The sequence below is a fragment of the Xenia sp. Carnegie-2017 genome, unplaced genomic scaffold (genome assembly GCF_021976095.1).
Source record: "Xenia sp. Carnegie-2017 unplaced genomic scaffold, XeniaSp_v1 HiC_scaffold_20, whole genome shotgun sequence".
Classification (NCBI taxonomy): Eukaryota; Metazoa; Cnidaria; class Anthozoa; order Malacalcyonacea; family Xeniidae; genus Xenia; species Xenia sp. Carnegie-2017.
In genome coordinates, this window is record NW_025813483.1 from 10,003,434 (window position 1) to 10,014,957 (window position 11,524).

The 11,524-nt window shown below is 34.8% G+C and overlaps 3 protein-coding genes across 6 annotated transcripts; 2 read left to right on the forward strand and 1 right to left on the reverse strand.

Annotated features, from left to right (window-relative positions):
• Window positions 1-190: 190 nt before the first annotated feature.
• On the forward strand, window positions 191-8,086 carry LOC124442324 (cytoplasmic tRNA 2-thiolation protein 1-like). 4 transcript variants are annotated; one of them, XM_046992821.1, is made up of 14 exons: window positions 191-354; window positions 449-572; window positions 676-794; window positions 1,204-1,260; window positions 1,901-1,958; window positions 2,597-2,674; window positions 3,176-3,217; window positions 3,296-3,345; window positions 4,144-4,208; window positions 4,456-4,521; window positions 5,282-5,340; window positions 6,497-6,675; window positions 7,366-7,413; window positions 7,951-8,086. In XM_046992821.1, the coding sequence occupies exons 1-13, from the start codon at window positions 298-300 to the stop codon at window positions 7,405-7,407; spliced, it is 996 nt and encodes a 331-aa protein (XP_046848777.1). In that variant the 5' UTR covers window positions 191-297; the 3' UTR covers window positions 7,408-7,413; window positions 7,951-8,086. The 4 variants fall into 4 exon arrangements, with proteins under 4 accessions (XP_046848777.1, XP_046848778.1, XP_046848776.1 ...); XM_046992822.1 differs by having other exon boundaries at window positions 6,512-6,675; window positions 7,366-7,440; XM_046992820.1 differs by having other exon boundaries at window positions 192-354; window positions 7,366-7,440.
• On the reverse strand, window positions 6,750-8,762 carry LOC124442329 (notch-regulated ankyrin repeat-containing protein-like). The gene has a single exon (XM_046992830.1). It carries the CDS (start codon window positions 8,527-8,529, stop codon window positions 8,062-8,064), a length of 468 nt encoding a protein of 155 aa, XP_046848786.1. The 5' UTR covers window positions 8,530-8,762; the 3' UTR covers window positions 6,750-8,061.
• Window positions 8,763-9,226: 464 nt separating this feature from the next.
• On the forward strand, window positions 9,227-11,158 carry LOC124442330 (dynein light chain Tctex-type 1). Its single transcript, XM_046992831.1, has 5 exons — window positions 9,227-9,347; window positions 9,412-9,453; window positions 9,630-9,753; window positions 9,946-10,023; window positions 10,942-11,158. Exons 1-5 carry the CDS (start codon window positions 9,321-9,323, stop codon window positions 11,010-11,012), a joined length of 342 nt encoding a protein of 113 aa, XP_046848787.1. The 5' UTR covers window positions 9,227-9,320; the 3' UTR covers window positions 11,013-11,158.
• Window positions 11,159-11,524: the final 366 nt, after the last annotated feature.

Here is an 11,524-nt window from a genome sequence, read left to right on the forward strand (position 1 = left end):
GTGGTGATAGTGCATCATTGAGAATATTGGAACGTTTAATTTTTTGCTAGCTTTGACTTTGATGCTTCATGCATAGTAACTTTGTGCTGGTTTTTATATGGTTTTTAATTAAGAGGTACCCGTATACTCCAGATACCAATAGAGTTCACTGGGACACCGTGATAATTTATGCAAAATTTAATCACAGTCAGTCTTTAAAAATTTTAACTCTAACCAATTTCAATGAAAGAGCATGCTTCATAATGTTAGCGACAGTTTTTATTATCACTTCTTTATGACAAGATATAATAGGGTGAAATGCCAGCCTTTTGCACAAAATGTCGTGGTAGAGCCTTGCTGAAGAGACCTAAGACGGTAAGGTTGCCTTTAGCTTGAAAAATGTGGGTTATGTAATGTTGACTTAATAGTTTCTATTGAAGCTGAAAGTTATTTCATTTTAAAAACAAAGGGAGAAGCGTTTTGCAAGGAATGTTTCTATGATGTATTTGAAAGTGAAATTCACAAGACGATAGTAACAAACAAGCTATTCAAAAAGGGTGAACTTGTTGCAATTGGTGCTTCTGGTGGGAAAGGCAAGTGTCTTCTCTGAAAATGGGACACGTGATGCAAATATCTTTATGCCATGTTGACCTCAGGCAGTTGGTTACTACTCACAATTACATCCATCATTTTCAGACTCAACAGTGCTGGCTTATGTCTTAAAAACCCTGAATCAGAAATACAATTATGGATTGAATTTGATACTACTTTCTGTTGACGAGGGTATAACTGGCTACCGAGATGATTCCTTAGAGGTAAATTCATATAATGCTGATAAAGAAAGTTGTTAAGAGTTTGATGAAAGTTGACCTATTTGCTTGATTCCTATATGTGATTAAAGTAGCGAATTTTTTTCAAAGGAAATCAGTTGGGCCAAATCCAGACTGAAAAAATTTCAAAACTGTGCACCTGAGATTCGAAATTTGCATGCATAGTAGCCCAGTTTTCTCAAAACAATGTACTCAAGATCTTGGGTGTATCGTGCAAATTACAAACCTACAAGGCAAAACTGAATATAATATTTACTAAACACTCCTCCCCCAGTCAGTAATCTTGGGATAACCATTGCCATCCAATTTTAACAAATCTTTTAAGATCTCTCAAATTAATTACAAAAGCCCTGTCAAATATGTTGTAGGCTTTCAAGATTTCTATTTTATTTAGACTGTAAAAAGAAACAAAGATCAGTACGAACTTCCTTTGAAAGTCATCTCGTACAAGGTAATTTTCCCTTTCTTTTCTGCCTAGTTTTTGCTCATTGTTATGATTGAATAACCAATTTAAAAGAGTAGACAGATTTATTGTGCATGTTGCAATAAAGATAGCAATGAAGCATTGAGAAACAAGCTATTTGTGTTGAAGATATTTTAATGGTAAAATTTTGGTGCTTTATGTGGTATTTGGTTTACCACAATGTAGTCAAATGCAGTCGTAGATAATTTATTGAATCACATGTTTCAAAGCTGTTTTATGTATTGCACAGTTTAGTGGAGCAATTATATGTAAAATTACCTTCAACATTTCTTTTCATAACTTATGAATTCTTGCTAATCCACATACCTGCATGCTACAGTAAGTTGAAGATCATCTTAACATGAAAAGAATCAAAGTTTATGTAAAAAATTAAAAAAGTAATAATTCAAACGTTCTCTTTGTGTGGAATTCTTAACAAGAATTTATTCCATTGTTGGATTGCATAAGCTTGGCTCTTTGGGAAAGCATCAATCAAGTTAGATAAATTGAAAATGATGCATTTTATAAAATCAGCAATTTTCACATGAATTCACCCGGGAATGTAACCCCAAAAAGTAATATTTACTATAATATCTTTTTTTAAGTCTATAATATCTTATACTTTTAGGAGCTTTATGGTTGGTCGATGGATGATATTGTGAAACAGATTGGCTTGAAGAATAATTGTAATGTTTTTACTATGGAGTTGAAATTAAGCAAGGTTATAGAGCATGGGCTGGTCTTTAGACCATGGAGTCAGAAATTATAACAAATGCATATAGAAAGAGTGTAGGGCCAAGAGAAAATTTTACAGTCTAAAGCAAGATAAAGTGCATAAACAATGCAAGAAAACTATAGAACAAATGCATAGAGAATAGGTGTAGACACTACAGCAAGAGTAAACAAAGCTAATGTGCAGCAAAGAATGTTGGGAAAATGAAGTAATGAGACATTGAGACTCAAACAACAAGCTTTTTCTTTTTTTTTGCAGTCCTTAAGTAAACATGTTTCACTTAAAATCAAGCCATGTTCAAATGAACTAATCATTTACAAATTTGAATATAAAATAATAAAATATGATTAATGTGAGGGATGTAATTGATGACTTGCATTATCAACATGGAAAAGAGTAAAATAACTGGAAAACAGTGTTGAAATGTTGATTTTATAACAAAAGTTTCTAAGAATCAAGTTTTATAGTGGGGTCATAGAAAAAAAAAGATGAATGCATGTAGTTTGGAAGGTTAGAGTGTGAGGAATAGAAAAAAAAGCATGAATATAATCAAGAACTTAAATTTTTTCTTTTAATTTTACTTACTATTAGGTACATTCTGTGGTGTGTTTCGTCGTCAGGCCCTGGATCGTGGAGCAATGATGTTGAAAGTGGACAAAATAGTTACTGGTAATCATTATTAATCAACCGGTCAGTGTTTGCTAAGTCACAATACTGCCCAATCCCATTTAGCTGTAGCCCATAATTGTTATAGATTTGCATTGCCGATAGAATTACAACCAGTACCTCCATATGGGAGGAGCTAGGCTTAATAAATTAAGAGAAAATATTTATTTCAAGTGGAGGGGATTGTTGTAATTGTAGTAGAGGTTGAGCCAGAGTTAAGTTGTGCTATAGCTACTTTGTCTGCTATTAAATTACAACACTTACATGGCACATTCTTGTTTAGCTGTAATTGCTGTTTGACCTTGATTGCCAATAAAATTACAACAATATGAGAACTAGGCTTAAGAGTATTCAACATCTTTTAGCAATAAATTTTAGTTGGGTTTTTTTGCAACCTTACCCTTCTGTCAAATAAAGGTTGTTGTGCTAATTAGCATTTGTCTTTTTACTTTACGGAATAATGAGTTTAATTAGTAAGTCAATTTGCTTAATGTTTTGGTGTAGGTCATAATGCTGATGATATTGCTGAAACAGTTATCATGAACAGTTAGTAGACACTTTCTTGAACTTGTGCTTATCGTTAAAGATTTTTATCAACTCAACTTTCCACTTGCTATTTGTTAGTTTTACGAGGTGATATTGCCAGGTTACAACGATGCACAGCCATTACAACAGTGAGTACATCATATTTGAATATTTGTTCTGCATTAGTCGTATAGGAGTGTAATGTAAGACTTTCTCTAATCATCTATTGCGTGAGAGTCTCTCATCATCATACATAGCCATGCATCCATAGAATGGGCATCCGAGAATGGTTGTCCATAAAATTTACATTCACAAATTGGTCATCCAAGGAATGGACATATCGGGATTGAACATTGGGCATTTCAGGATTGCACATCAATTTAATGATTATCCAAAAATAGACATTCAAGAAATGGACATTCACGAAGCATTCTGACCATGATTGTTATTGGTACATGTTTGTAAATGTAGATCGTCCAGGTTGGTATAGTCCTGAGAAGGACTGTTTTTGTTGTTGTTGACTGACGTTTGACAACCTTAACGGTAGCTATCTTCATATTTTTTTTTTGACTCTGAAGATGACTACCGCTAAAGTTGTCGAAGCGTCAGTCAACAACAACAAAAACAGTCCTTCTCAGGACTATACCAACCTGGACGATCTACATTTACAAACATGTAACGATACTCCCGGGTTCAGACCATTTACTTTATTGTTTTTGGTATGACCAATCATGATATGGCTATTCGTGGAGTGACCATTTATGGTATGACTATTCATGGTATGATCATTTACTGAATGGTCATTTATTAGACAACCATGCACGACATGAACAGCTAATCCCGAAAGCGATTTTTCCGTGCGTAAAACATTGAAAGCGGTTTTACGGATGGAAGTACTTTGCAAAAAAATTGTGTTCGGGTGAAAGGAATTTTGTCTTCTCACCTAGGGAACTGAAGGAGCTATTCCTAGATGCAAGCCACTGAAATACGCTTATGAGAAGGAAATAGTAATGTAAGTATTTTTATATGTACGTCAGCTGTTTAGTTTTGTAGTAAGGAGTTGCTTTTATTGCCTCGATTGCTCGGCGGTTTACTCGCGATCTTTCCTCGAAATGTCGTATTGTTTGCAACTTGTTGTCCAGTTTACCTAAAATATATTCAACACAATTTTTTCTCAATTTCCAATTTGTCAACTGTTGTTTGACGAGTACGCGGTTTTGCTAATATTCTTGATTATACTTTCTGTGTGTTATTTACAGGTATGCATATTTTAAGAAGCTGGATTACTTTTCCACAGAATGCATATACTCTCCAAATGCCTACAGGTATATAGGTGGTTTTTTTTAGATATTTTTCAAAGATAGTTTTCATTGGTCGTTTTTTTAGTCAGTTTTCTTAGATATTTTTCATACATGTTTTCATTGGTGGTTTTCTTAGTTAGTTTTCTTATGTAGTTTTCATAGATAGTTTTCATTGGTAGTTTTCTTAATTAGTTTTTTTAGATATCTTTCACAGATAGTTTTCATTGGTGGTTTTCTTAGTTAGATTTCTTAGATATTTTTCATAGATATTTTTCATAGATATTTTTCATAGATGTTTTCATTGGTGGTTTTCTTAGTTAGTTTTCTTAGATATTTTTCGCAGATCGTTTTTATTGGTGGTTTTCTTAGTTAGATTTCTTAGATATTTTTCATAGATATTTTTCATAGATATTTTTCATAGATGTTTTCATTGGTGGTTTTCTTAGATATTTTTCATAGATAGTTTTCATTGGCGGTTTTCTTACGTAGTTAATTTTCTTAGGTAGATTTCATAAATAGTTTTCAAACAAGGATTATCTGTAGAATGTCTGCTTCACTTTATAACCTCGTTCGCAGAGTCGTTTATTAGTTTTTGAGGAACGAGAAAAGGACGTTCCTCAGTAAGAAGAAAAGGACCCTGGGAACGAGTTTGCCTATCTACTCTTTTACCAAAGTATCAACATGTCGCACACCCTAAACGATTTTTAAAGCGCTTTCATCCTTGCTTGATTATCATGGATTAATTCTAGTTTTATCGCAGTGACATTTAACAAAATTAATTTAGGGGATATGCTCGCACGTATTTAAAAGATTTGGAAAAGATTCGACCTAGTTCTATTATAGGTAAGATGGGTCTTTTGATATTGGTATATTGTCTCTTTCGCATAAATTTGTTGAATTTTTGGAGAATTCTTACTCGAAGAGTTGGCGACGACTCATGCGCAGTAAAATGAAAGAGACGTACAAATTTGCTGAAAACAACTTTTGAAATAAAGAAAGCATGCTTATCTATTAATGATTTTTTTATACCTTCGGCCCATGTTTCCTTGCTAATTTTCCCGACATGCACCAGTCTTAATAGTAACCTTCCTTACCCACGACTCAAGCAGTCACAAACATGAGCATGTGAACATGTTTGTTTAAAAAGACTGGGATTTTGTGTAAATTTATGATTAAATGTGTTAATACACGGGAGAGATGGCGCCATTTACAAACGATTTCTTAACAATAGAGTTCATGTAAATCACTCCTCCTAGTTTGAATATCTATTTTCACTGTCAAAATGTGACTCCTTCATGGAAGAATGCTGTATGCAAAGTTCTGCTTTCATATTTAATGGAAGTGAAAAGCTTATCAGTTACATAGGCTGTGCCAAAATATAACGCAACAATTTGGTGGACATGGTCATCCATCTCTTTCACCTCCAAGTGTGCATGAAAAACTTCAACACGATGGGGGCTCATGATGGGTGATGGACATGGTTATCCATCTCTTGCACCTCCAAGTGTGCATGAAAAGCTTCTAAACGATGGGGGATCATGATGGGTGATGGACATGGTCTTCCATCTCTCTCACCTCCAAGTGTGCATGAAAAACTTCAACACGATGGGGGTCATGAACGGTGATGGACACGGTCATCCATCTCTCTCACCTCCAAGTGTCCATGAAAAGCTTCAGCACGATGGCGGGTCATGATGGGTGATGGACATGGTCACCCATCTCTTGCACCTCCAAGTGTGCATGAAAAACTTCAACACGATGGCGGGTCATGATGGGTGACGTCTAAGCTGTTGGCTCTGTAATTTCACCAATGTTGACATTTGGGAAAATATGTCATCTTTGGGATGATTACAACATCCCCGTATATGTATTCTAAGAATGTTTAGAAAATATTCCCAGTATACTCACTCAATTTAACGCCCAATGCTTGTAACTTCACAAATTCAAACCCATTTACGTATGATCATTGTTATTTTTTGCGTTTGAAAAATGTTTCTAGATATCATCCATTCAGGTGAAAGTCTATCAGTGAAGGATGACGTGAAAATGCCTGTGCAAGGCACTTGTGCAAAATGTGGATATATCTCTAGTCAACCTTTATGTAAAGCGTGCGTCTTACTGGAAGGACTAAACCGTGGTCTTCCAAGGCTTGGCATTGGCAAAAGCAACAAAACTAAGGTACTCTTTGACGTTTGATGGTAAGGGTTGTCGGGAAACATTATGTTCTTTAACTTCCACGTAAACACGCAACATTATTGTGAACTTTCCTGTTCATTAACATTTTTTATCTACAAAATTTTTCGACTACATTTGTTCTTGTACCTATATTCTTATTGAAACTCGTTAAACACCACGTACGTCATTTCAGTACTAATTTAGGGTATGTCAAAATACATTACTGCTGCTCGTTTTTGGACAAATTTACCTTTTCAGACACCTTACAGTGAACTCACTTGATAAACTGTTGTTCTTTAGAATTTTTTAAATAGCTAAAGTGAATTTCTTAAGGTATTTTGAGTTGAAAATTGAGCAGCTATAATTTGTTTTGACAAACGTTAGCTCTGCAACTGTGTTATTCGTGTATTTACTGCTATTTATAACATCTACATACGTGATCAGCGACTACATACGTGATCAGCGACTACATACGTGATCGGCGAGTACGTACGTGATCGGCGACTACATACGTGTATTGACGACATTCATTCCTTTTATACTTTTATATGTTTTGAAAACATGTCTACTGAATGAACATTTGTTACAATCGTTATTTGAAAACGTTTCTAATGATAATATTCCTATTCCCTAAAGATAACATCGTATAGATATCGGTTACTGAAAAAATCCTTATACTGATTAAATTTCTAGATTCGGGATCTCGTGAATTCAATCAACGAACTCAAGACATAGGCCCAGGCAAGACAAAATTGGAACTGTTGCTTGGTATTGAAGATTTTTTCTTGGTTATTTTAATAATATTTGGTTGGTACATGCGTTGCTCCGTACCTTTTATCACGCGAAGGCATGTTTTAATCACAATTACGAATTTCACAACACAATTTACAATGCATAGTTTATGCACAAGGACGCGACGATAGTCACGATACCTAGTGTACGTAGGTCCCAATAAATGTAGGGTCAGTCATCGAAATCTGGTTCACGCGAAAATCATTTGAATGAAGCCGATTTATGTTGCTTCAGGTGCCGAATGCCTTTCAACACGTTACACGTTAGGGATACATGTTGTTTTTTATGGAGTTTTATTATTGCCTTATGTTTCGGAAAGTTTTTTGTTTTGTTCACCTGCATAACCAAAAACTATTTTTAAGCAGTTGGCCAATTTCACTTGAGAACAAAGCAAACAAAAAGCGATATTTCTGTTTGCTAATTTTCGTTTAAATTAACTTCATCGCCGTATTTCCTAATTGCATCTACTGCCCTAATTTTTTCTAGGTTGGTGTGCCTTTTAGCCCATCATTGACGTTATAAATTTTCTCTAAAGAACTTGTATCTACATTATAATTATGAAATACTTCCTGATGTACGTGTTGTGCATACTTTATATCAGCAATACGATGTTTTTAAATTACTCATGTCACATCGCGTGCCATACTTTGCTAAGAATATCTTAATGTTTTTATCTTTGACAAACTCCAATGGTTTAAGGCCGTCGTTCGTTGTGGCTTTCATGTCTGCTCCGACTGTCATGAGGTATTTTGCAATGTCGTACTGCTTCGTTGCCGTTGCGAAATGCAGCGCTGTCCAGCCATCGTTATCTTTAAGATTCACGTCAGCTCCTATTTCCACAAGAGTTTTCACAAATTTCATGCTTCCAGCATGAACAGCTGTGCACAAAGGCGAATGCCCGTACTCGTTGAGCGAATTCACGTCATATAAATGTCTTTCGGAAAGAAAATGTTGAATTTCTTCGTCTGTATTATTCCCTGGTATGGTCTCGTTTATTATCAAATTCTGTGGAAACTGTCGTTTTTTATTTTCTGTGCTCATTACATACGAAATGTCTTGTCGCATAATTACGTTTTTCTGATGAACGTATGCCGGTAATACTATTAAGTTTCAATCATTTTCAACGATGATACGAGTCGCGACCTGTTCCTTTTTCTTAGAACAATATTGTTGTTGCATTATAGAACGCTCATAAAGACGCAAATTACAAATTTAAATTAAATGCCATGTTTGCATTCTTTTTGTTCCATTTGAGTTGCAATTAAAATAACAATACCATTAGATTCTTTTTGTACGTAAGCCAGACACCTGCAAGTCCTTCGATAAAATTAATGAACTCAGAAAGTTTGTCCTCACGATTTCTGCGGCGCACACGCGTCCTTACCCTTAGGGATGGATATAATTAATTTTGGATATATTAATTGATTTATCATAGATGGGATGCTACCGATGACAAATAAATGATGATAAATCAATGGAGAAATTTCTTTAGTGGTTTATTTACCAGTACGATAGCGCTACATGTTTGCAACTTAGCAACATGTAGCGCAATTGTTTGTTTTGTTGATGAATGAACCACGATTGCTTAAAAGGCTGAATCTCGTATATAAGCCATTTTTGGTTACTGCGAGATGGACGCATGATGGATGAAATGATTTGGTGTGCATAAAAAAGTAGAGACACTTGTGGATTTGCTGTATCTCAAGGGACTCTTTTCTAGAAAGCTTTCCTGCACGTCGTTAATCCCATTTTATCCCACAATGCACCTGTGGCGTAGCAACATAATTCACAAGCACAAAAGCTAATGATTTGAACAATCACGTTCTCGTTTCATCTTAGCGGTTCATATTTTAAAAATGGACGAATTTCAAAATTCAGAAGAGGTAAAACTGTGTTAATAGAATGCTTTTTTATTGTACGTAATCTAAGAGTTCTCCTTTCATCTAGACAACGTTCGTCGTCGATGAAGTCAGCAATATTATCAAGGAGGTATTATTTTAGAAAAACGTCTTTGACATGTTTGTTTTGCGTTTATTTCATCCTCCCACGGTCAATTTTGTTTGTAAGCAAAAAGTTTACTAAAAATAGGCTCAGTGGTTTCATTCTGTTTTAAAGATTTAGTCGAACTGTTCTTGACTAACGTTTGTTGTTATGTTATATAACAGTCAGTGGAGGGGGCCATTGGTGGAAATGCATATCAGCATAACAAAGTCAACCAATGGACTTCAAATGTTGTGGAGCAATGTCTTAATCAGTTGACAAAACTGGGAAAGCCTTTCAAATATATTGGTGAGTTTTTTCCTAAAATTCCCTAACCTGACCTCAAAGTCCACCAGGTATATTTGTAAGAAATGTTATGAAAGTGTTATCAACAATTAAACATGACCATTGTGAAATGTTTTAAGTGGTGACAGGCTCTTTGGGAATCAGACTAAAGTTATTTGTATTTTTTATCTTATGTAAATGTTTACGCTTATTTAGTTACATGTGTCATCATGCAAAAAAATGGGGCTGGTCTACATACTGCAAGTTCATGTTACTGGGATAATGCAACAGATGGTAATGTATCCATGTTATATTCATGAAAAATACTTTAAGCCTGTTATTCAGGGGCAAATCAATGCTCATTTGACAGGAGGGGTGCAAATTTTTCAAGGGCCTTAGGTTGTAGTGGATTTTTTTGTAAAACTTTTCATTTCAAAGGCAATTACATATTTTATATCTCCACAACTTGCAATTGAGTATTACTATGCTCGCTTTCATTGAAACATTAAATTTGAAACAAATTACTAAACATGCATTTATCATGCATTTAACATGCATTTACAAACAAACAAACAACATTTGTATACCGGCCAGTATTAATCCCCGCCAGGGGGGTCCATGAACTTTTCTATGCCAAATGTCTCTATCTCTCGCCATATCTCTCGTTATACCCATCACCTTCATATCACTGTTCACAGCATCCATCCATCTCTTTCTCGGTCTACCTCGTTTGCGGACTCCATCAACATTCATATGCAACGTTCTACGAATTTCAGCACTTTCTTCCCTCCTTTCCACATGCCCAAACCACCTCAAACGCTGGTGCCTTACCCAATTCTCGATACACTCAACACCAACTCTTTCTCTAATCTCTTCACTTCGAATCCTATCCATCAACGTTACACCACACATCATCCTAAGCATTCTCCTTTCCGTTGACGCCTTTAACATGCATTTAACATGCATTTATCATAAACATGCTTTTACTTCTTATTACTGTACAATTTCATAGCCTCTATTACTGTTAAATTAATCATCTACAGTATGCTATACCATTTTAGAATTTTTTTGCACTGGGGTGCTAGAGAAGTTTTGGGTGGAGAATTTCCTGCACCTTTCCAGAAAGTCTGCCCCTGATATTATTTACTGTTAATTTGATTCCTGGTTTTAATCTACTTACCATCCTCAATTGATTTTGTTCATTATTGACAGGTAGTTGCACTGTACGATGGGAAAACAAGACAATGTATTGCATTGTGAGTGTGTTTGGACTGTCAATCTAATAGAAAATTCCCTTTCATGTAGTTCTCCTTATTTATCCTTTGTGTGTTGTACTTTTATTTCAAGTTCATAGGTCATGTTCTCTATCACTGATGTATATAAACTACTTTATTAAATTTATTAATTAAATTCAATTTTGTTTCAAAAATTTGTTAAAATTTCTAGGCCTTGAAGAAGTATGGGAGAACTTTGATTTTTAGTGCTCAATTAACAGCAATCTGTTGTGAAGTTCTTCCTTCTCAATGGTTTAATTTCTAGCATTTTTCAACCTCCTTCCCACTTCCTTAGCGACGGTAGCGTTATCTTTCCCCAGAAATTGTTTCCACAAATAAATTTTCAGTGTTGTTAAATGGCAGATAAAAGTTAATCTATTTAGTAATTTATATTGTTAAAGTTAAACAAAACTGTAGGAAAGTGAGGACGTTTTGAATTTAAACGATTTTAAAAATGTCTTTTTTTATGAGTTTTGCGTTGACAATTTTTGCATGATTTCCGGCCATTTTTGTATTATCTC